Source organism: Numenius arquata, chromosome 7, assembly GCF_964106895.1.
Source record: "Numenius arquata chromosome 7, bNumArq3.hap1.1, whole genome shotgun sequence".
Lineage (NCBI taxonomy): Eukaryota > Metazoa > Chordata > Aves > Charadriiformes > Scolopacidae > Numenius > Numenius arquata.
This window is the reverse complement of record NC_133582.1, coordinates 28,020,432-28,045,439: the sequence shown is the minus strand read 5'-3', so window position 1 is coordinate 28,045,439 and position 25,008 is coordinate 28,020,432. Positions and strand designations below refer to the sequence as shown.

General features: G+C 44.7%; 1 protein-coding gene across 1 annotated transcript in view; it reads right to left on the bottom strand.

Moving 5' to 3' along the window:
* The window catches only part of ISM1 (isthmin 1), a 40,004-nt gene extending 15,630 nt beyond the window's left edge, over positions 1–24,374 (bottom strand). The window contains exons 1-3 of the mRNA XM_074150950.1: positions 24,365–24,374; positions 23,195–23,703; positions 1,693–1,929 (exon numbers count right to left, since the gene is read on the bottom strand). Of these exons, the coding sequence (XP_074007051.1) occupies positions 1,693–1,929; positions 23,195–23,703; positions 24,365–24,374 (756 nt within the window). The remainder of the gene's footprint in view (positions 1–1,692; positions 1,930–23,194; positions 23,704–24,364) is intronic.
* Between the last annotated feature and the right edge of the window lie 634 nt (positions 24,375–25,008).

Sequence of the window (25,008 nt, the reverse complement as noted above, 5' to 3'; positions counted from 1 at the left end):
GGTCACCTTCTACAACCTTTAGGCAAAGAAATAAGCTTTAATTGACTCTGTAATGAATTAATGGGAGTTTTATCTCCACAAGGTCTGACCTGCTGCAGGACTGTCAACCAGGAACTTAAAGAAGCTTTGTACATCTCTATTTATTTATGCACCCAAGTAAGCACCTAAGTAATGCAGAACTGAGGGAGCCTGTTTGTGAAAGAAATAATCTTTGTGCACGGGAGCTATGGGATTAATGTTGCCCGGTGTTTTCCAGTTTACAAGACTAGGCTTCCCAGTTCTCCGAGTCCAGCAAAACTGCTGACGTAGTTGGCTGACCCATTTCCAAGATCAGGTGGTGGAAAAAGAGGTCATAGCAGAAGCAGTTACTATACAGACAAACTAGGGAAATGTTTCCATCTCATTTATCTGTTCCCTAGGTCTAAACATTAAGTGCTGTTACCAATCAGAGAAGGTTTTCGTTTCCTCCTGCCCTCCTCTGCAGTTTACATACTGTTCAAACAATGATGTTACACTCGTTGCATCGTGCCACAATCTGGGGCCCCTATAGCTTCCCTACCTTCCCTTCCCAAGCCTTTCTGGACGGCTTCTTCTAGTGTGAGGGATGTGTACAGTCACCACATGTTGAACATGTTTACTACCTTGGCCCATCAAATATTGGACTCACACTCGATCCAAGTTTGTTAGGTTTCTTAAGGTTGCAAGCCATCTCTGACGTAACTTGGAGACAGCCGGCTCTCGCCTGATCATGTTGGTCTCTCACCAACAGATCTATGATATCTTTATGTATGTATTTCTTAGACATATCAAAAGGATGGTAATTTTGTGGGCTGGGGGACTATAAGAAGCCAGGAATTAATTTAACCAGAAAACCAGTTCTATTAGTGTATTGTTTTTATAAGCACATCTTAGGCAGAACAACATTTCAATTTATTGTTTTGGTTAAAAAAGACTGCTTATTAATGCCAATTTTGCTTTAAGGCTCTGAATTAAAAACAAATAACTCATTTTTTCCTCTTCCTAATCCTTGAAGTTTCAAGATGCAAGTGGCTTGTAAGAGGCCATTCCAAACCCAAGAACAGTTTGAGGAATAAAATACAGCAAAGTTTCTTGCAGACAACTGTTTTTTTACTCCAGGCAGCTGCTGTAGAAATTAACTTTAAGCCTCGGTTCCGTACAGAGGACCGCATTTTGAGCTGAAACTTTAAAACTTGCTCTCTTTTAACCTTTGGGTATTGTTACATTTTATAAAACCACACCAAAAGAGAATCTGTTCACAAACAAATTTTGTAACAGAGGATTAAAAACAGAATTTAAAATGCCCATTTAACATCAACGAAGAGAATATATTCTAAAAAGGCAATAGCAAAGATGGCTTTAGTATCATAAATAGGTCTATATTGACACCCACACTTAGGCAATCAACACTATCCAAAGAGAAATTCAGAAAAAAATTGAGATCTGTCCATTCAAGACAATAAGTATATTATATATTACAGGCATTATATATAAAATATTATATAAACGCATATTATATTATATTATAATGGATCCTCTCTTGGTGCTACCGGTAGAGAGACAGGGTGTTCTGACTGCATGTCATGGAAGCCAGGCTGAAAGTTCTCTTGGCTCAGTAAAATAATTTGTGCAGCTCATAAAAAAAATATATCACACATTAGCATAAATTTGTACCTGAATGTTGGGATTCTGCCCATTGATATCTGCTTTTGACAGGTCAGGGAAGTTTGGGAGATCCAGGAGGAAAGATCTGGGTCCATCTCTTTGCAAGGACGTATGCCCATTTTCCTGCCTGAATCGCTGCTTAGGGAACGGCCGGTGGGCAGCCTGGAGATCAGGGTACTCTCTTCTGTCCTCGGGGTTCAGGGTGAAGCTGTCTTCAGGAGAACGGTCATCTGCGGTGAGTGTGTTCTGGGGGAAAAAAGCAATGCACTATAACAACAAATGCCAGAGCGTGCAGCCCTGCCAGTGCCCCCGTCCCCAGCTCCCAGACAGTGCTGGCTGCAGAGCGCATACAGAAACCCTGACCGCACACACGGCTCCTTATGGAAACACACAGGATCTCTGACCAGTATTTTCTAGGGTGCTCCCAAGTTTGGTGTCTCTCACTGAAATACACTTAGTCACAGCGGTGCAAATCTGTAACCATCTGACACAAGATAAAACCGAGTCAAACTTGGGTGCTTAGCTCTTTCGGGTTCCTCTAACATTCCAGCCTTGCAGTGAGCACCTACACATTGACACAGGCATCTAACTTAAAGCAAATCTGGAAACATGAAGCTCTGAAGCAAACCCAGGGAAACCAAATTATATCACATTAAATGTGTCCCTAAGATGATGAAGGGTATCTTCATTATAAATTGTTTTAGTTTGCTTTGTTCCAAAGCGGAGCAAAAACACTGACTGCTAAGTGTATGTTGAAATTTATGGTATTAAAAGATTCTACCGCTGAACTGGCAACCTCCCCCTCTCCTCAATCTGCCAACAACTTCCATCCCGTTGTCCATGTTCCTCACCCAATTTCTCTGGTCTTGAACATCTGAGCCTTCCTTCCTCTGGGATGTCATTTTCATGTTTGCCTAATGGTGGGATTGAATTTCACCAAGTTGTGGGTCAGCGGTTAATGCTTTTGTTATTGTTGAGCGTACTTTCGGGTTTTGTAGTGTATTAGGGCAGGCTGCCTTCGAACCAGTAGCTCTGCTGCCACTGCCTTTGACCTCAGCAAGGAGATACATTTAGTATCAAAACACCCACTCCCTGGGTTAGGACTGGCCTGGGGACTCGGGGAAAATACCAGCAGAGAAGTCACATCTTCTTATGGCTACAAAAAAATGCATGGGGTAAATTCAGCACAGGTTTTGCTTTTGACTCAGCTGAAAAATTTTAGGCTTGAGGTCTTAGTATGACTGCCTGGGGAGCTTTTATTTTCAGTTCATAAAGAGACAGCAAGCATGGAGAGGGTAAATGTTAAAGACCTATCTTTTAAAACAAGCACAATTAAAGTGGAATGGCCACATGTGGTTCTGGCTCTACTGAAGTGTATTTTTGCCAGCATTTCTGGTTAAACGCAATCTCCATCCAGCTCCCCTGGCTCAAATTAAGCTAGCATACCTTTTGTTCAGCTCTCAGATAGATAACTGTTCCAATGCCTTTGCTTTTATTTCATGTTTATTTGCTTAGAAGGTTCTAAATTGACCTTTGAAGAGATTTTACAATATAATCTGTGCACATTACAGGAAAATATTCAGTGAGTTAAATAAACCAAGATTTAAGAGTTAATCTGGGACTAAGTGAAATCACCTCAGGCAAAAACTCAGGTGGTTCTCCTCTCCCCTTCTCATGCACCGCTTTTGTAAAGAAGAAAATCAGATTTAGCAGAATTAATATTGTCTTGGTATGTTCATGATCAGAACGGTTACACTTTGAAAGTGCCAAAATCGTACTCTTGTAAATCTACCTACAGCACAGATGCAAAAAAGTTCATTCTGAGTTAGTGTAGGTGTGCAGTGCTACCAGTGCGTGTGCTTCTGACAGTCTGTATTGCTTGAAGGCTAAAACAAGAAGCTTCTCTCTGTTGAGAAGCAGGTAGGACTTTCAGATGCCTTTGGTGGGCCACCCTTACTCAATGTAAGGTAGAAAGCAAATCACACAGCAGCAAGCTCTGGGAAATGAAACTGAGGGCCACTCAACTAATTTAAGGTTCCTTACCCATGTGCCAGTGCTTTAACTTAACACTTACCAAATTCAACTGCAAACTTAGCACATGAAGATTAAAACAACAAGGTGTAGTTGTGCTGTTATTAAATTACTTCAGACAGGAACCCAAAAAAAGTGGTATTTTACTTTTTTCTGGGGTAGCATGCTCGTAATCTTGCCTTTATTAAAAATAAAGTGAGATTTTATTAAAAAATAATAAAATTCTCACATGCAGTTTCATACTTTCCCTATCTGTTTGCCACTTGAGGAGCGTCTTGGTTCTCCACATTAACATACCGTACCGATAGAGCTGGCCAAGGACTTTAGAGACCTACATTTAATTCTCTGATAAGACTCGCTGTGTGATCTTGGCAGGTCATGGTCTGTCTGTGCCGCGGTGGGGATAACAGCACTTCCCTTCCTCACTGTGATGTTTGCAGGGAGCTCAGCAACTACAATAATAAGGGCTATATAAAAAGTTTTTAATAGTGTCAAACAGATGGAATATCACATGGAGTTAGTTAGAAAATTGTCATGGTGAAGTAATGACATCAGGCTGATCGGGCCCACTACCAAGCTGCTTGGGGCATGGACTGTCATTAATTACAGACCGAATGAGTTGGGGTTGCTTAACGTTAAAAAATAAAACGGAGGGGGACATGGTAACTGCCCTACACCAAAGGTTGCTGCAGCGAGGATGCGGATGGACCACTCCGCACGTTCAGGGTGGACGCAATCAGAAAAGCCCGGTTCACTGTGGGGTACACATTTCTAACGGCCAGGCTCAAGAGCAGACTCGGGGGGTACACGTGGAGTTTGTCTATAAGAGCAGGGTTGACTAATGGCTGGCAGGAGTGTCACAGGTTAAACGGTGTGTCCTCTGCCTAAAAGCAGTGTTATCCCTTGAAGTCCCTTTCAGGCTAGGACAAGCCCACGCTATGCCTCCTTGGGGCTTCTGTGTCACACTGCAACATAAACAAACGCTCAATGTGCATGATGACTTCAGTTCTCTGCTCGTGAGCAAAAGACCATTTGTTTCCAGTTACTAAAATGAACAGAATGCCTATTTTTTAGGGATAATTCTTGGTGTAGTGTCTAAGCTGATTTGCAGTATTATTAGAAATGTATATTTCTGGTAAAAAGATAACAGAGGCTGCCATCAGGAGAAAGTGAGCTTGACCTGCATGCGAAGAATATGGGTTCACTCTGTTCTATGGCATTAACTCAGGCAAAGGATCTTCTAAGGCCAATCTAGCAGGAAAAAGAGTGTCCTTTCTGCAATGCCAGCATCCTTCCTGAGGAAAAAAACGTTTCTGTTCCAAAGCTAACCAATGAAATTTAATTTCTTTTTTTGAAGGGGGAGATATTCTTCTCTTCTTATTTCTATGTTACTTCACATGTTTTTACTTCACATTATTTATTTTCAGGTGTACATAAGTTGTATTCCCAATTGCTTTTGGGAAAGCAGTGTTGCTTGCCTTCCTTTAAAAGGTTTGTCACCTCATTCTGAACCACTGACTCAGTTTCTTTGAAGTTATGACATTTCTAATTTGGGCACATTTGTTTCCTACTCAAATGATGCATCTTCTCGAAATATTTTAAGATAAATCCCTTTTTTCCCTTCATTTAACAGAATTATTCACAACTTTTAAACTTTCCATTAAGATGATTTTTAAGGGGTTACTCATGCTTGCTGTCAGCTGCAGTTCTGCTGCCCCACGGGATCAGACATTTATAGAGTTCCTAATACCAAAACAGCTTAGGATTTCTGAGCGTTGTAACCGTGGACAGCATATAAGGGCAGGAACACGCTATTCATAGCAATGAAATAAACCCCAGAGGGAGAGAACCTGCCACGGTGTTTGTATTACAGACTGACACACCTTGCCACTCTTGCCACTGAGAAAGGGAAGGCAATAGTTCAGTACCCATCAATGTCTTTGTGTCCATCTAGAAACCAGGGAAGAAGAGCAATTCATAGAGCTTTTGGAAGGATAACGTTAAATGTTGGTGATCCAGGTGGGACTGAGACCGTGCCAGGGTTTAAGACATCAAGAGACAACCCTGCATGCAGGAAAGATTTCTTGCCCGATATTGCAGTTTAACTTTTCAATCAAATGGGTATTTTAACCCCCGCCATTCCCTTCCTATTCTGTTTCTCCCTCTCTCACGTTAGACACCAGCTGCAGAGCAGCGTACCATTACTCTTTCCCACAGGGAAGTTCAACAGAAATGGGAACTTGTAAAAATACCAAAATAGGGAAAAAGGGAGTTCCTCTGCATTTTTAGCAGGTAAGGAGTCCATCTCTCGCCTCTCTTCCTTATTTTAATCCCATTTCCAGTTCTGGAAAAAGAACCAAGACAGAAAAAGTGAGGAATGACTGAAGCTGCAAAAAATATTCTGGAGCAGCTGTTTTTTCTCTGTCTTTCATACTTCTTACCTTCCTTCATTCCCTCCCCACTTGCCAAAGTAAGGGCACATTTGCAAGCACTGCTAATTACGGAGTTTGAAAGGATTTGGGAAAACTGATGCAACTTATATCCCTAACAGCTCCCAGAGAGCAAGGGAATCTATTACTAAATCCCTGCTGCAGCTACATTGCTTTTTTATTTCTTGTATGCTCCTTTGAAATCTCTTGTAAAATGATCTTGACACGAGGTCTTGAATTGAAAACCAACAGTCTGTCAATGCACTTTCATGATGCACGTGTACAGCATCTTCAACCACCAGGAACAAGGAACGTTTATTTATTAGGAAACTTCACAGACGCTATAAAAGATTATATTGCTATCAGAGACAAAATGAGGCCTGGGGCCTTCACAGAAAACCATTATAGCCATTAGGACTGGTTTCATTTCCCACCTGCCTAAGCAGATTGTTTTGATTTTGAAGGCTGTCGTGTGTTTCCAGGTTAGTGCTAAATGATCACTTCAAAATTAACTGGTGCAGGGAGGCTGAGGAACACACCGGGATACTACGTGAGAGTTTCACCTCTGCCGATCCAAGGTCTGTACTGAACTTGGGTGATCTAATTCCTGGGTTTTTTTTTTTTTTTTGTCTATCCTGACTGTAAGCAGCACAGGAACGAGCGGGAAGAGGTGTGAGGACAGCGTTAGGTAAGCAGACAGTGAAGTTAACAGCTGAAAAGCATTATCAAAGATAGCTTGAGAAAAATTTCTTATATGATTATATGACATACAGTCCAGGCAGTCAGAAGACCTCTGTTCTGTTCTTAGCTCTGACTTGGCTTTCTTATTTAACAGGCAATCACTTGGGTTCATCCTTAATTTCTCTGTGACTAGCTGGAAGCGTGCGGTGGTACTGAGCCTCACAGCTCCAGCGCACTGCAAGGGGTCACTGCTGTATCTCCAGAAGTCAGACCAGAGGGGTGTCACATCAACCACTCGGCTACTGAGACACTCCCATTGTCTTAAAATGTGCTTGTCCCTCAGGTTCACGTCTATCAATGTTACTTATCTTTAGAAAGCCACACAAATTAATTGTTGCAATAATTAATAGCACATTTTAGATAATCACTGTTCATAAATCATTTAAAATGGGCTACATTGGCTTGCATGTACACAATTGTTTTCACTAAAGGGCTCCAAAATATAGCATCTGCTTTAAACATTGCGTAAATAGAAGATGAACCACTGATTGCAATTGATAATAAAAAAAGAGTTCTGTTTATCAGGGTCTACTTTTTAATAATTCCCTATTTAGTCCAGCAAAATTAGTAAAATGACATTGTATGCAGTTCTGACTTGCAGTCCATCTGCCTGTCTAAGTGGCTACGGAAAGACCAAACCAAGTCACCCCACAGGGTACTGCTATGGGACACATTCAGGGGCTGTACGGCTCTTGAAGTGATGTTATTTCTGGGGGGAACAGGACGGAGTCGCAAATACTGTTGGAATTAGGACAGCAGAAATTCAGAGGGGACGTGTTGATCTGCAGTCACTGCTGGAGCAGAGGTCTTCTGTACACAGCTTCAGTGTTGGGTGCCAGTGACAGCACAGTTAGGCAGCGAGGTGCTTGGGACGCCCACCACGGCTGATTTTCTGGCGTACGCCGGAATAGCTCTCAGGAGCTGCGCACAGCAGAAGTAGGATCTCAAAGCTTCTGGGCACATTTATCTCAGAATTACAGCTTTGGAATTTTAGGGTTTTTTATGCTAAAAACTTCTAGTCCCCATAGTTACACAGAAAATCTTGAGAACTGAACACATACACAGGACTTATGCTACGGCTGCAGTGATCCTTGGGTGGCAGTCTTGAGGCCCCCTTCACATCTAAGGTCTAGTAAGTCCCGGACCACTCTTTGGAGGCCCATGGCCAACACGAGGACAGGACCCGGAGCAGCCCTGCCGCCACCGCTGCCCTACTGAGCCTGTTTATTCACTTACAGTTGTCAAGTGTCAAACCGTCCCTCGTCCGCTCTCTGCCTGGGAGTTTTCTCTCACCAAGCTCCCTGTCTCTTCCATGCCGTTAGTAAACACTGGGTCCACATCTGAACTGCTCTGGCTGACAATATTTTTTCCTCAGACCTTACGGAGAAAACCAACCATATTATACTTGGATCTGGCAACCTTTTGCTACATGTTGTGGACACACATTTCACAGCATAGCTATTTTTTATGCTCTGTTGTTTGATTGTATTTCATGTTTTCCTTCAGCTGGAAAATACAAACAGTATGGTTCATCTTGGAGGTGAAGAACTGCCAGTGTGTATAAACACTTTGATAATAAAAAGGATTCGGTGGTGATTACAGCTCAATGTCTGCTGGAAAAAAACAGAGGCTCTTTAGCAAATTTTCTAACCTAGTACACACTGGTGCTTTGTTCTTCAGCAGATCCTCAGTCATCCATGGGACAGCCACGTGCACAGAATTAAGAATTGTGTAGGCCTTTGACAGATGTTCAGTGCCAAGTTTTCTTTGTAGTCAGCAGATATTTTCAGTTGCCTGAGCTGGTGGTAAACAGTTGTTCTTAACGGCTCTGAAGATCTTCCCTGTAATCATTGCCTGGCTGGAGCTCTCCATGCAGGACGCATTGATTTAAGCAGTTGAACAGGCAAGCGTACGACTGAAGAGTAGCCCAACTATTCCACTCCAATAACCTCTGGTGCCAAAATATAAATTCTTTGAAAGTTCTGATCCTGTTTAGGCTTTATTAAATACTTGCATAAAACCAGTAGAATAATAAAGCTTTAAATAGAATTCATTTAGACCATGGCTAAATTTAATCGAACAAGTCTAATCTCACCCATCATTTGAAATCTGCATCGTAATTTACAGATCGAGTTCCAACAGAATGGGAAAATCTGCCTTAAGCTGCCATCAAAACTGCAAAGGCAAAGGAAATCCAGAATACTAATACTTTCTGTACACAACTTTTTGGTCAGGCTTTGCAGGCCAGCACACACAAAGTCAGTGTCAATGAAAGAGAACAAACATACATCTGAATTTATTTTCATGGGTTTTAAACTAGGTCCTTTTGCAAGTTTATTCCACTAAATCACTACAGCTAGGATTTCACTAGGTGACCCAGCTTTAATAAACGAAGTTTTCATCTCTCCCCAGCTGAAAGGGTAACCTTACTTGAAACCTTTTCAATTTCCAAAGTTGCCTTCAGCTGTTAAGTTTCCACGAAACAGCTATTCCCAGCCTCCGTGTCTCCCTCTCATATGCCACTGAATATCCATCCTATGCTTTCAGAAGTGTCTATGACTCTGGCTGTGTTAGCTGGCAGATGTTTTTAGAGACTAGAAAGTGTTTAGTCCCTGCGGATTAAAAGTTACATGATGACTTCATCACATAAGCAAAAGCTAATAACGGGAAAGCAAGAAAGCAGACAAGTGTTATATTCCAAAAACATGATGTTTCCTGTGCTTCTGGCAATACTACTTCTGTGCCTGAAAAAAGGCAAATCACTTGAGTCTTGATGCTCAAAACATGCACACCACTGAATCACTGCGAGATAATTTACTTGACCCTCCCTTAGCTGCCTTCCCCACCAATACTCCTTTTTCCTTGGGTGGAAGTTAGAGGGTGAAGGCAGAGGAAAGGCAGTGTTTGTTTACATTCAATATCTATGCACCAACTCCGCGCCTCACAACCCTCTCTGGAAGGGGGTGTTACTACACCCAGGAGTTCACAGCAAAACAGCAGCAGAAATCTGAGCGGCTGCCTCAGGAACCACGCACCTTTGCTCCTGCAGCAAAGTATTCTTTCAAGCCCAAATGTACAGTTCTACTCTCTGCTTTTAGAGAGACTGATACACGAGCAACTGGAAGTCATTAGTAGAAATGGCATCTGTACAGGCAGTGCAGTAATTGTCTTATTTTTGTATGAAGACATCAGCAGCGGACATTATGCCCTCTGTCTACATCTCCACGAAGTGCCCAAATGACAGAACAAGCGAAAGAAACATAAAGGAGCAGACACACAAGAGAAAGGCCTCCCTCCAGTGACATTACGGGGAAGGAGAGCAAGCGAGTCGATATGTGGTACACCGTGACAAGACAACGTGAAGACCCTTCTCTGTTTAAGAGGGCAGAGAGAAAGGATTTGTCCTGGAGAGAAGTGTGGGCTTTTTGTAGTATGAATTCTATGCATGTATATATAAATTTTCTTAGAACAGTAAGGGAGGGGGGCTATTTCCTAGAGCTGATTAAAGAAGCATGACTCAATTTTCAATTTCAAACGACTCGGGGGGCATTCCAATCGACTGCAGACAGGAAATGAATACCATACATGAACTGAACAAGGCAGATGCTTTTGAATTTGACACTTACGTGAAAAGAAAATATCTTCATTTCTGTCTCCGCTCCACCCCATGATCACTAGTTAGTTCTAAGCTATTTTTAGGATAAATGTTTTTATTTTTCAAACTTGTTATAATCTTAGCCTGTGCCTGAAGCCACCCAGACACCACTGACAATAAACTATGGAGCAGACCAAATGCATCTTTAGATGAGTCCCAGCAGCCAGGCGCCGCAGCAAGGTAGAAGAGGAAAGATAAGCAGTTCAGGTTTGAGATGTCCTAACCTGCTCTGCTGAGAAACAGAGTTGGGACCTCAGCGGATGCCCCAGGTCCCAGGGAGGGAGAGCTACTTCTCTACAAAGAGAGATTGCAAAGCCTATACAGCAGATGCACTGCAGAGCAGGTTGGAAGAGCATTTCCTGGTAGGCTGTGGCACAGAACTCCCTTCCAGCTACTTAACTGTGCTACAGAGATGAATATATATCTTTTCTCCTCATACGGCTCTTACAAGTAAACTGCAATAATTGTCATGGGAGTATAATATATACCGCAATGTAATTGTGGCTCCTCTTATCAATGGCAGCAGTGTGTACTGGGGAATTGGCATATACAGCTCTTTTCCCCCACTTAGTCCACATGTGTGCAAATACACAATTTCAGCTGCAAATTCTTCTTGTATTTTATTGTGGGAAGACTTCAATAGGATAAAGAATAAAAAATCAGAGAGGTGGTATTAATCTGGCCCTTACTCTGATGTGCAAATAATTAGTTCATTTTATTTTGATGTTAAGCCTGCCATAGCTATATTCCTAAGAACATGAAAAAATGATCCTAGGAGAGACAGGAGGAGAAGAAAGAGGGATGGGTAGGTGAGAAAGGCAGCTCTGATTTACATTATTCAAAAAGCCGTGAATGCTAGATCAAAGAAAAGCAAGAACCAAATTCAGTGCCACTGAAGGATTTCAGCAGCTTTTTCAGAGCTATTGATCCCTCAAGGGCAGACTCTTTTAAACACTAGGTGATGCCTCTAACTAGCCAGAACTCCCACCTTATACTGGCTAAGCCTCACACAGTTTGCTTTCAGCAGCTGGCATTCTGGGGAAAGCAGAGACAGCTGAGACACTGCTGTACCTGGGCCTGATGAAGGAGACATAGAGCAGAGCGCAGAAATAGCATGTGTGCATTTTCTGCACCAGATGTTGCCTTTTTAATGGCCATCATGGTAGATGTTAAATAAAAAACCAGATTCCTCACTGAAGAGCTGTGCGCTTGGTGGCCACTGATATCGTGAAGTGCTTTGTCCAGGGCCAGAACGCAGTCACCCTGGTGAGAGCTGTGGGTAGGGTTTGTTTGCTCAGTGCTGACTTGCTGATAAATAAAATCACCTCATATTTTGTTATGGGATAAGGTATCTAAGGAGCTACCACATCTCAGTCAGCGAGCCATGACTTGTTCCTGAGTTTGGACTCACATGTCTGATCTAAACACCCAGAAGACACAGGACCTTAATCAGGTCCTGAACTGTCAACTGCACTACAGATTGGCATCTTCCTCCCCCTTCCCTGGGTTAGGTGTCTTTGGAGTCTGGTAGAGAAGCTTCCAGGTGTTCTGCCTTCTCGGGACACTTCAGGATCATGCCTTAAGCAAGAGCCACTGGAATTAGGGGCAGTAAAGCAATTTCACCTGGTGCATCCCCAGAAGGTCCCCTAAGAGCTGCCTTTGGGCTTCTGATACAGATCCTCTTGCTCACTGCTGCTGCCGTTGCTGCGCCCCTGGGAACACTCCATTCATCCTGCCTTCCCCATCTGCTGTGTTACGCATGTGGCTACAACAGCGCATTGCAGATTAGTCACCTCTTTCCAAGCTTTGCTCACAGTTCAAAGCCCACCTGCTCCCACCGGCACTTAATGCAACTTGGTACCGTACACATTTTCATGAAATGGATGACCCTTTTCCTTCTGCATGTTTTGATCAAGAGCTGGTGCTGCTACCGTTTAAATGCATATCAAAAGCTCCAGGACTCTGTCAGGCGAAAGAGTTGATTTGAAACCTTTGGCGCTATTGTTAGTGTGGCTGCCCCAGGTTCTCTTTTGATATATATTTTCACAAATGTTAGACGTATACAGATCAACCCCTCTAGTCTTTCCTAATAAAAGCTTGGACTCTAAAGCACAAGATGAGGAATAGATACTCTATTGGGCAGCTGCAGCAAGCCTTTCATAAATAACACAACAATCAACCCCTGTAAAGGAAAATGATACTCCAGAAGCTCTATCCTGACATACATCTGTTTTCCTACTATAGGAAGATGGAAAAAGTTAGATGCTGAAAGCCTAAACAAACTCTGAATTAAGAAGAAATGGTAATAGTAATGATGGATGAATTGCAAGCCACCTGCAAATGTTAAGATTGCTGCACTCTTCTGCATACCATTGAGTCTATGCTGCAAACCTCCAATAGACATGGACTGTGCTCTATAAAAATCATGATGAATGCAGACTTGTTTTTATATTATGGAGGTCCTAATCCTCCTCCTCCTCTGCCTTTGCTCTATTGTTACAACATCAAAGACCAACTGCTGGCCGAGATACAGTCAATATGAAAAGGGCGACCAGCAAATTTACTGCTTGACTTCATTCCCTTTAAATGGAATAGGCACCATGGCCCTTTTTCAAAGTCCAATCACAGACATATATCTTTTTTATTGGACATCATGTACAATAAAGTGAAGCTGTAACTTGGAAAAAAAATAGAACACCTTAAAAAAAATCCCATGAGGTGAACATTCCTTTATAAAAATGTCACTGTGGTTACGTGTTTTTGAAAAACTCTGGGCACTCTGCAGTGCAGAAGGCATGGACTGGCTAGATTATAGTTTAGCTAAGATGCATACCCATGCCTAATATCTAGTTGGTTTAAAAAAAAACAACAAAACCCTAATAAAAAATGATATATTTAAGACAGAATCCCAGTGTCATTCAAATAAACTGAAATAGCAGCATTCAAGTCACAAAAATCATTAACTGCTTTGTTATAGCCTGCTCTGTGCAGTGAACCTTTACAGACTTATTCAGCCCAGAGAATCTTAAAATCTGTGGCACAAAATGCCAATATATACACTGCATCTTAAACAACCCCGGCCTGATTACTGAAGTAACTTCAAGAGACACTTTCAGATGAGAGCTGTATCTGTAGGCATTAAAAACAGGGCAAGTTTTATTGCTGCTGTTTATTGTGTTGCTAAATCGATGCTAAATAACTTCTTGCTATGAAATTAGAGCGTGTATAAGCAACTCACAGGATGTAGGAGGCGAGTATATTGGGGTGGACGGAGTCCACGCTAGTTAGCTACGGGTTTTATTTTTTAATAAATTGTATGTTGATATAGTGAGAATTTTTTGGTTTAAACTATTTTTTGTTTCTTTGGGTAACTTGTGCAAACAGGCATTAGTAAATATCTGATTACTAACTTTAGATCAAGTTCATACTGATTTTAAAATCCTGCACTGATATATGTGGCAGATAAAACCAAGGAAATTTACATTTTGCTTTACAGCTCTTAGGCAGCTGGTTCTAGTGGAGTAATTTTGGTTTCTTCATGGCAAAATCTGCTGCTACTGAGTTACTTCTAAGGTGAGAAAGATACCAAAGCTTTGTGGCTAATTTCTGAAGCACTAGCTTCAAAAAATAGCTGTCTTATCGCCGGGTCCCCTTTGCTGCTTTTTCCCTTACATTACACTGTCGTCAGTCACCTCCTCTTTCCATCACAGCCCACAGCACAGACCTTCTGGCACAAGGACCTCACCTCCTACTCAGCCTTCCTGGGCACATACAAGAATAGGTGTTTCAGTGACAGCATTCAGTTGTTCAAAACCTGAACACCCAAGTCCACCAGAAGGCAAGATGCCTGAAGGAGGCTTTCTGGAAGTTAAAGCTGGCCCATGGACAACGCTGACTCAGTAGCTGTTCCTTAGAAAGGGAGGAATCGCTCTCTTTAGAGCAGTACTACAAACAATGGCAGAAAAAAGATGGGGCGTGCTATTTGGGTGGGTTTTAGAGATACTTACACATAACGGTACTGTCACAAGTACCGATCTCAGTGGCCATGCAGGCAAAGAGGAAATTGCAGTCTTTCCAAGGAAGAAGAGCTATTCTGGAACAACGTAGTCCAGGATTTTTCAGTGCGTATGAAACTAACAATGAAACGTAATGAATGGAAATGAATTCATGCAACCTGAAGAAAGCCACACTCCAAAGCCCAGCCTGTCTTCCTGGATGGAGGTCCGGACTATGTATGTCACGTGCGTATCAGTTCTGTAGAAAAACTGAGCTGTGAAAGATTCAAATCCAATAGGAACTTTGGCCGGATCTGCAGCCAACACAAGCCATTGCCTCATCTTGCTTTGTGAAGGTCAGTGGAGCAAGGTCGATTTAAACGCACTCAGAATGTAGGTCTAGCACGGAGGCATAAAAGCCAAGGACATTTGAACTTCTCCTGTCTTTCAACATGGACACACTCCACCAAGAGTGGTGAGAGAAAGATTTCATTTCTGATTTTCGTTCCTTCATCTTCATGAGCACCTCTGTAAGATTAAAAGCACCCAAATAGCCATTACTCTACAAGAACCTAGAGGTGAACAACTCCAGGCCTGCTTCCGTCCTCCTCCTGCTGACTGCTAGGAGGGAGGAATAAAAAAAATATGACCCACTGCTATGAGTTCTCCAAGGACTGGAAAACAAGGGCATCCTTTTTATCCTTTATAAAGGAAGCGCTTACCAGTACCACCCACACCAGCTCCTCTGACCCAGTATTATAGTGCCACACAACTGACCGCTGTGGTAAGCCATCACTTATTACAATAATAAGTTACGTTTTACTTTGTTTTCTTTCTTTTTCTGGTATTTCAAATCGAAAGTACATGGAAATACCAACACTGGAAACATTCTGCTCTTACTGATGTATCAATGAGCTCACTACTCTATTTCTTGGAAATGTTATTCTACCCTACGCTTTGGACTATGAATTTAGCCTGGCATTTTCTGTCTTCAAAACTTGTAAAATCGGTATCCTGGAGGCACAATGGTATTAAAGTGCAACAGTAATCACTGCATCATTTAATGCTCCCTTTTGCAACTTACTAAAGCAGTTTGTATTTTTCTGCTCTAAGTTATCACTTCATTATTCATTTGTGACAGTGCTTACAGCCTCCATTCAGGCCTGGAGACCTATTACACATTGTACACAAGCAACACCACAGCAACGGAATCTCAACCTCAAAGAGCTTGGGTTTAGATTTAAAAAGTAAAAGAAAAATTTTTTAAAAAATGCATCTGTGACCTAGCTCTGCTACCACTGGAAAATAATGCTTTAAAAAAAAATCATCTTTTATGGAGACCACCATTCAGTCAATTCAAAGAGCTTTTAAGTAGTGTAGCCTTAAAGCAGACAGCAAGATAAGAATCGTAACAAAAAGGCCACACAAGCCTCAACAACACTGTGAACAGAACGCATGAGGCACAACTGGGTACTATCACACTTGTTTGCAAGGAAGACCTGCAAAACACACAGAAGAGTGGAAAGCAACAATTAAACCTGCCAAGCTGCTAAATCTTATCTATTGCTATACTTTCCGGATACAAGCACAAAGAAAAACTACATTGCTTTAATGTTTTAGTTTATGTTTGTGTAAGGAGACAGCTAAAGTGTCTGCATATATATTTCAAGTATGAGTGCATTTCAAGATTTTTAAATGATGACTCTGAAGAATGTAAGCATAAAAAAGTACAGCAAAATAATTTCCTGTCATTACTTGCATTCTGTGCATTTTTACATAGTGAAGGAAAAAAAAAGAAAGAGAAATTGTTAAGCGTGATTATCTACATATTTGTGCATCTTAAAAAATGAAGTGACGTTCAAACCAGTCTTTCCTCCCCACTGGAATATGTACGATATGTGGATTGTGTGTATTGACTGGGTTTTCACAAGTCGTGTCTATCTCTGTCACATATTCTCTTAGAAAGTTTTTCAAACACGACCAGTACATTTATGTATTAGATCGGCAGGCAAAGAGAGCATATTCTGAATCCTTATCAATACTACCTTCATCATACTACTGCCTTCTGCACTTCACTGTCTGTAAAGTTTTCAGGTGCTGTGGTCCAACACAGCCGGCGTTTTCACCTAATCAATAATTCTTTCATTGTTCCTTGTTTTCTTTGTAGATGCCTTCCACCATTGTGGAACAATAAGGCATTGATTATTAATATACAAATGTAGTAGATATGTCAGAGGCAAAAGGACAACTGGTGAATGCAAAACATGGTCCCCAATTTACATTTAATCTAACCTGGATGGGTTAAACAGATGTCTCCCCAGCACAAGAATTCCGTAGCACAGCAAGGTGTCGAAAAGCTTAGTTAAGCTGAAGCTTTACGTCCTAGGGGTGGGTTACCTATTAGCAGGTCGTAACATGCAGGTTGAAATCACAAGGGAGTACACAGTGAACAGTCCCTGACAGTAAAATGATGAAAAAATTGTTGGGGTCATAAAGACCAAGAGCAAAGCTTCATCTGTAGGCCTCCTGTTTCTGTGGGCAGTGGTGTTAAGAAAGGACAGAGCAGGGAAATGTGACTGAACCTACGGGCTGACAACTGAAGCTGGAGGACCGACAGATTTTGGTGCCGATCAGGAAGGGGTCAGTAGCAGTGTGGTTGTACCACTGTTGTACTGCTCTTCTGGCTCTGATGGACTAGCTCTGTTCTTCCTGCGCAGAACAAACTTCTCCTTACACAATCAATGAAGACTGAAAAATAAAAGCTACTCCAGAACTAGTGGTGATTGTCCAAGTTAGATGAACTACAGGAAAAGTACCAACCCAGATCCTTCCATAATCTCTATGTACCCATGCCTTGTCTCTCTACTGTCATTCTCACCACGGGTGATCGTTGCAGCTCTAGAACTTCTCAGGAACCAGACTCAAACCTACCATCCCTTGCCGTGAGCCAGCCAACCACGTGTTAGCAGGCTCCCCACGGAGCTCCAGAGCACAGGTAATGATGGACTGAGAGAAGAGAAAGGCAAAAGCAGGAGTCTCTCTGGGGCCTCTGCCCTGCAGTAGTTACAGTGATTTGTGTCTGGCTCCAGGCCCATGGGAACAGACATAAAGCCACCACTATGGCCCAGAATGAATGTAGGATTACATGCAAACTGTTTTTCTTTTCATATAAATAACCCAGTACTGAGAAGAGATGCAAAATGATGCTAAATCTTGCTCAAAACAGAGATAAAGAACATCAGTAGACTTCTGTATGAGGCACCAGGAAAAAACTGCTCCAAGCTGTAGTTGCAGGGACAAAATTGAGAGATATAGTGTGATTCAATGCCAGGTATTTATCAGTGATGATCCAAGATGAGTAGTACAGTAATTGTTAGCTGTTGAGCCAAAGAGAAGTTCAGCAAAATATGCCTCATCCAAACGTCTTGGTCAAACCTAATGCAGGAAGTGACATTTGTACCTGCCTGACATTGTCCCTTGCAGCCCTAACTAAATACAGTATTCCTGGATCCCTGATCAAAATTATTGTGGTAGTCTTAGATACTAAAAAGCTTGCCACAGCCACGGTGTGCTACCTCTTTTCCACCAGGGATGTGTCAGTTTGCTAGGAAATTAATTGAAGTGATAGGTATGAAGGGAAGCTTCACTAATACTTTCTTGAGTTTTCCTAGAGCCAGGTCTGGAAGGTGGAAGAATCTCTCCTGGGAGCCACGGACAACAGCAGATGCTCCACCCAGAGCCGCGGTCTGAGTCCTTCACCCTTGTTTCCTGTTTTATCCTTTCTCCCACGCACACGGCAGCAGCACACGTAAAACTAATCACCCTTCCTTCCCCCTAGATCCCGGAACAAGCCACAGCCCACTAGAAAAACCACTAAAGAACACACATAATTCTCTCCCTTGGGAGATGAGGGAATGAACTGCACATGGGGTAAGTAATTTGTAAGTCTTAGTGTGTAACTGGAGGAACATATGCTTATGGTAAGGGTGAGCTTTAGCTAAGAACCTATACAGCAAAGCCTGCTGAGAACAGGCAGGTTTTACTAGCGCTGCAAAAAGCACAAAACAGAGCATCCTCTCTGATGAGTAACAACGCTCACCAAAAGAGATCTTGGTTTTCAGAGAACCAGCCGCCTGCTTCGTTCACAGGCCACCTGCTCTGGCAGTTAGTTGTGTAACGTACAAACTGCTCCTAAAGCAGAGAAAGATTTACTGCTTATATTAAATACATGATGTACATCCACTTACAGGCTAAGGACAGTCTGGAAAACATGAATGCAAAACATTGAATCGGCAGTTTTTCAAAGATGATTTAGATGATCAGTTCCTATTAAAACCAACCAAATTTAAAGCTCCAGAGCTTAAATAAGCTTTAAAAAACTCAGTTTAAAACTCTCCCAAAGTAAACAGCTTGAGGCCTAGTTAAACTGAGAAAGCCAGAAAGCTGAAATACGCCACTGGTGACATCTGACTAGAGATCGTTTTGCAGTTCGCCCAAATCCAGTACAAGGAGCAGCAGAACACACAAACCTTAAAAAGACTGGAATACACCCCAGCAAAGGCAACAGGCAGCACAGCACTTCTGAACTTGTCGCCGTGTTGAGCTGTGGATCTTAGGAGAAAATGAAGAGCTCAGCCCTGCAAAGGACTCCTCAGCAGCCTGGAAAGCAACTCCTGTGCAACCGCTTACAAGCAGCAGAAAGTGTTTCTTCTGGTCGGACTCAGAGAACGTTTCTGAGGCGCTGTAATTGCTTCCATGCGTATTGAGCAGGGGGCAAGGACAGGAGCAAAGAGATTAAAAAGCTGTTTACAGCATTGTGCTTCTTTTCAAATTACATTCTCTTCTATGGCTCCAGTTTTATGCACAACCACCGAGTTTCACGCTAATGTAATACTGCTGCAAGTACCGCAGTGGAGAATCTGACTTCATGTGCTATGGCATATATTGTTGGTGGCTCTGTTACTACGTTTTACAAGGTCATTTTTCTTGGTGTGGGAACACTGTTTTTCTTGGTGTGCAAGGCCTGCTGTGGAAAAATTAGAAGTGATGGGAATAAACTTCTTGATGAAGTATTTTCTCTCAGAATGAAAGCACAGATTTTAGAGCATCATAAAGTATTACGAACGTCTTTCAAAATTTATGTTCAAGCCTTCCCTTCATTTTAGAACTACATAAAAAGATAAAAACATACCCAAGCAGCATTTTTCCATCTCTTAATACAGCCTCACTTGCTCTTATTCAGAAGCAAAATTTATACTTATTTATTTCATAAGTATGCTCCACAATAGTTTCTGGATGCTAGTTAACTGATAGAGTTCTCGCTGGTAAAAACAAAATCTCCCATGGCCCCCCAGTTCTCCTTTTTTTTCTTTGGTGCAGATTGAAAGAGGGAATACAATCTAACTGAGAAACAAAAGTCCAATTCCCTCTCATAACTCAAAACTGCGAGGTATTTTACAACTCCAATCTGGATTCCCCATTTTGCGTTAGTTTACACTACCACAGACCAATTCTAGCGGCAGCATGAAACTGCTGCGATGCAGAGGTCCAGTCCCTGTTTCTGCAGCAGTGACCCGAGGAAGCCTCTGCCTGGATCTCACCCATCCCAACGAGGACCAGCAGAGCACCTCAGGGTTTTCCCCTCACTGCTGCTCCGTAACAGCCAGTCACAGCAGCACAACACGATCCCAGACATCTGGGAACTCTAGAGACAAGCACACTACGGGGAAGGCCACCAAAAATAAAAATAAGAGGAAGAAATAACTTGTTTAATTTTAGGATGGAAGTTTTTGCTGGATTTCTTCCATCTAATCTAAGTCTAATTAATTGCAGAGGATAACATAACTGAAAGACCAAAGGAGATCAAAACCTATCCTCCCAAATCCTTCCTTCATTTGAAGGACCCAGGGATGGGAGAAAGAGAAGCTCTTCTTCCCTTAATGAATCAGACTCCAAATGCATACAAGTCTGTATTTTAGACTATTTAAATCTCCAATGATATTTTAAGATTACTAAGGATTCCTCCCGAATCCGTTTTATGTAGAAAGGATGTGCAAAGTTTTGGGGGTTTGGGTTGTTTTGGTTTTTTTTTTGGAACTAAGACTAACACGTCAGATTTTCTTTCAGACACACAGGACCAAGTTCTGGCCACTTTATTTGTGCAAACTGATTGCCTAATCCTAAAATACCATACCCTGCATTTGTTAATAGCCAGTTTGTTTTTATACAAATTTGTCTTGTCAAAATATATCTATAAGCAGTTGCTGCAAAGATTACTCTTTCCTGGGTTTGCCACAATGTGCGCAACAGACTTCGTCAAATTGCATTTCATCAAATGAAACACTGACCTAATCGCTTCTCACAATCTTTTCTCTCCATAGACCTATCAAGACAAAAAAAACCCTGATGGGTCTTTTTTTTTCAGTATAAGCAATAGCAACCTGAAAGATTTCCATTTGCTTATACCAACAAATCTGGGTTTGTGCAGTTTTGCTTTCCATGTTGATTCTTTACTTGGGAATGCAACGCACAGGGATTTTGCATTTGACTTCATGGTAACAGCCCAAGAAACCCCCAAACCTGAAGATCCCAGTGCAGACTTGCCATTGGGATCTATTCTGTGATGCTCTGAATTGAAGCATCTGCCTGTCAGAGTACAATCTTCTAAAGCAGGTTACAGTGTTTTCCAGCTAGCAGCAGAATCCATGGAAGTTATAAAACCAAAAAAATGATAGACTTCCATCTGTTTAACTGATTAATCAATATGCTTTCCTTCATAATGTCTTGTACAGACACGCTCTCTCAAATACATAACTGCAGAATCAATTCAGTTGGGAAGTATATAAAAATTTCAATTCTACAAATGGCAAAACACGATCAAAATATGAACTGCTAAAGCTATCATGGCTTAAAGGCACAGAGTTTTATTAAGTTATCTGTAAAAAAATCACCGGACCGAAAAAATTCTTTAAGTCAACAATCAACAGATTTTCACAAGACGGCCAACTGCAATGATAATACTCTAAGATAATTATCTGAAGATGATTTTCCTCTTGTTTCACCCTAACCTTACAATAGTGCTCTAAAAAGAGCTCCTTGGGGAAATGGCATCACCCCGAGTTCCCACTTGCCCAGATGGTTCCCTCATTATGTTACAAGCCTGTCAAGAAAAGTCAAATTCAGGGTTATTCTAATGATAGCAAACACCTCATAAAAAACCTCTCCAAATTTACTTTTCCAAGGAACATCATTTTTAAAAGGCATTTCAAGCGCCCATGAGGAAAGAAAGCATCATTTATAAAACATTTTAACCAGAAATCTTAAAGATATTAAAAAAAAAAATCCTGGAATGTCAAGCCGGTGATAAAACTGCAGCTCAAAGGGAGGCCTTACCAAAAGCCCATGGCTGAGCACACCCAAGTAGGACTCCCACCAAGTTCAGCAGGAGGTTTTCTGAGTTAAGAGGACGTGATTCCAGTTTGTGACTGGGATGCTGAGTCTGCAGATCTGGGTTCCCTCTTGTGGCTAGCGGTTTCACTTTGTGGACCACCACACGGGGATCCCATGCAAACAGAGTCATCGTTACAGCCTGCACTCTCCTTATTTTTGCTCATGCTTTAAAGAAACGTGCGCTGCTGGTACTATGATTCTTTCTGAGATTATAAAGGAATTTATGTAAATTTATGGTGATAATAATTATACATTTTCTGTCATTGCATGATTTCACGGTTGATGTTTCTTTAATACTTGAATACAGGGGGAAAAAAAAGTTGGTCAGGGCACATGTAAATGACCAGAGATTTACAAGCTTTGCCTGGGATTTTGATGATTCTACAGCTTTTGTCACTGTCTCCATTTTCAATGAATGGCAACGTGTGATACTGAATAAAAAAGAACGACCTGCAAAAATAAGGAAACAGAAAAAAAGTCCTTTACCTCTATCAGACATTATTCACCAGTGGTTCCGTGGGATCAGAAGACTGGAGCAGACTAGATGGGTCACAAGCCCTGTCCTTCATGGTCACAAGCACCTATCACCCTATTTCTCAGCTATTTTAGGATGGAATATCTCTACCCGTGTCTCTTGATACCTTCCAAAGAAAGCCACGCATTTTGTTCCCAGATTTCCCAACGCCATACACCTATTTGGTCTCCTCTCGCCCTGAGTAACACGGAAGGCCCTGGGTGGGACATGCGGCCCGGCCTGCTTTCATCTCTCGCCTGTCCCCAGGTGAGATTGTCATTGTCCGCCATGTAACACGCCCGGGAGCCGCCCCGACGCCTCCAACGCCACCTGGGAATGTGGTGCGGGGAGCGGCTATGCCTTTTCCCATCTCTGTCCCCTGAAGGGGTGTAAAACCGAGGGGGGAACGAAGAAGACACCCCAGACGCCAGGCAAGAGAAGCCCTCGAGGAACGGGCGAGCACCCGACGGCAGCGCCCGCTGGGGCCGCGGGCTCGGGCCCGCCGGAGCGGAGCGGCGGCCGAGGCAGGTGCGCGGTGCCGGCTCCGTCCTCCCGCCCGCGATGTCCCCGTCGCCGCAGCCCTCGGGGGAGGCAGGCGGAGACGGCTGGCCGCGGGTGCGGGATCCGCGGGCGGGGAGGGATGCAGGGAAGGATGGATGGATGGATGGATGGATGGGGGAGGCGGGGCGGCACTCACCTGCCGCTGGCTGTGGTTGCCGGCGCCCGTGGGGGCGTGGGGCTCGCCGCCGCCGCGCAGCACGGTGATGTGCAAGGTGAGCAGGAGGAGCCCCAGCAGCAGCAGCAGCTCGGCCGCCAGCCGCACCATCCTCTTGAGCCGGGCGGCTTTAGGGCCCCGCGGCGGCGGCGGCCGTGGAGGAGGCGGAGGAGGAGGAGGAGCCGCGGCGGCCGCCGCCGCCGCCGGGGCCACCGCCGCCGCCGGGGCGGCCCCGGCCCCAGGGCCGGCCGCGGCAGCCGCAGGACGGGCGGCGGGGACCGCGCCGCTCTCGGCGTCGGCGGGGCGGGCGGCGGACGCGGGGCAGCGGCGGCAGCAGCAGCAGCAGCAGCGGGGGCCGCCACACCACGGCGGAGCCACCTCGGGGCGGGACGCCGCGGCGGCGGCGAAAATCCCGGCGCTGCGCGGCTGCGGCGGGGGGCGGCAGGTAGCCGCGACGGGGCCGCGGACCGGCGGCGTCTCTGCGGGCAGCCCTGCAACCCAGAGTCACCGTGGGCCGTCGGAGGGAGGGAGAGAGCGGGCGGGCCGAGCCCCCGCCGCCTCGGGGAGCCGCGGGCCGGCGGAGAGCAGGGCGGCTCGGCTGCCGACGGGGAGAGGCTGCGAGGACGGGGGGGAGCCGGGAGCGTGTGTGCGAGTGAGAGGGAGGAGGGAGGGAGAGGCGGGTGGGTGTGGGGGGGAGCTGGGGACGACTCTCACATGGCGGGGAAGCCGGGACGCTCCGAGGGGAGGAGAGAGCTTGGGGCTATCGCCTCCCTCCTCGCGAGGGGATGGGGGTGGCCCCTGGACCGGCTTCCCCCCCCTCCGCCGTGTCCTCACCCGCCCCGCGGTTCCCCCCTCCCCTCACGACGCCCGTCGAGGCGTCGCCCAGCCCTGCCCGCCCCGCCGGGTCCCGTCCCGTCCCCTCCGGTGGGGGTGTGAGGGAGCGGGGCCGCACCGCCACCCCCGCCCTCGACGGGGCGGCTGCGAGTTCCCCCCTAGGAGAAGAGGGGCAGATCGCTGCTTCCCCTCCCTCCCCCCCTACCCCGATCCCCTCTTTCTGCCCCCGGCTCGGGCGTGGGGAATTGGGGGGGGGGGGACGGGGGGGACGGGACTGCAGAGAGCTTCAGCCGCCTGCCCTCCCTCGGAGCTGGATACCTGGCTCCATCTCTCTCTTCCCTCCAGTGGCCCTAGGGCTGGCAGCGGCAGCTCCGCACTCTCTCCTGCCACCCTGCGTGCGTGTTTGCGAGCGGCTGGCTCTCCTCCCGGCTCCCGCTCCTGCTTCCACACCAACTGCCTCGCCCCCTCGCTCTGTGTCGGGAGAGGTGCGTGTCGGATGCTTTTATACTGCCCCGCGTCCCTCCCCTGCTGTCCCGTTCCCCCCCCCCCCCCCCCCCCCGCTCTCCCCCTTTCCCGTCTCCCGTCTCCCTCTCCCCTCTCTGCAGCTCCTGCTGCAGCCCAGCATCGCCCCCCCTGCCCTGCCCCCCTCTTCCTTGTGCCGACCAGCCCCTCTGCACGCCCCGGATTGCCTGGGTACTCTGCCCGCCCACCCGCACCCCGTCCCGCTCACGCCTGCACCTTGCGTGATGGCTGCCACCGCTGCTCGGCCGGGGACGGAGCTGTGCAGACCTGTCATGTGTGTCCCCTTCAGCTGGTCCTTGCATCCCCGGAGGATTCAGGCCGCTGGGGTTTTACACTCCTCGCTGTCGTTTGCCTTCCTCTTGGATGCTGACTGCGTGAGTACAGTGGAAAAACACTTTCTCTCTGGGATGGGAGGCTCCTCAAATTTAAAATTAACGTGA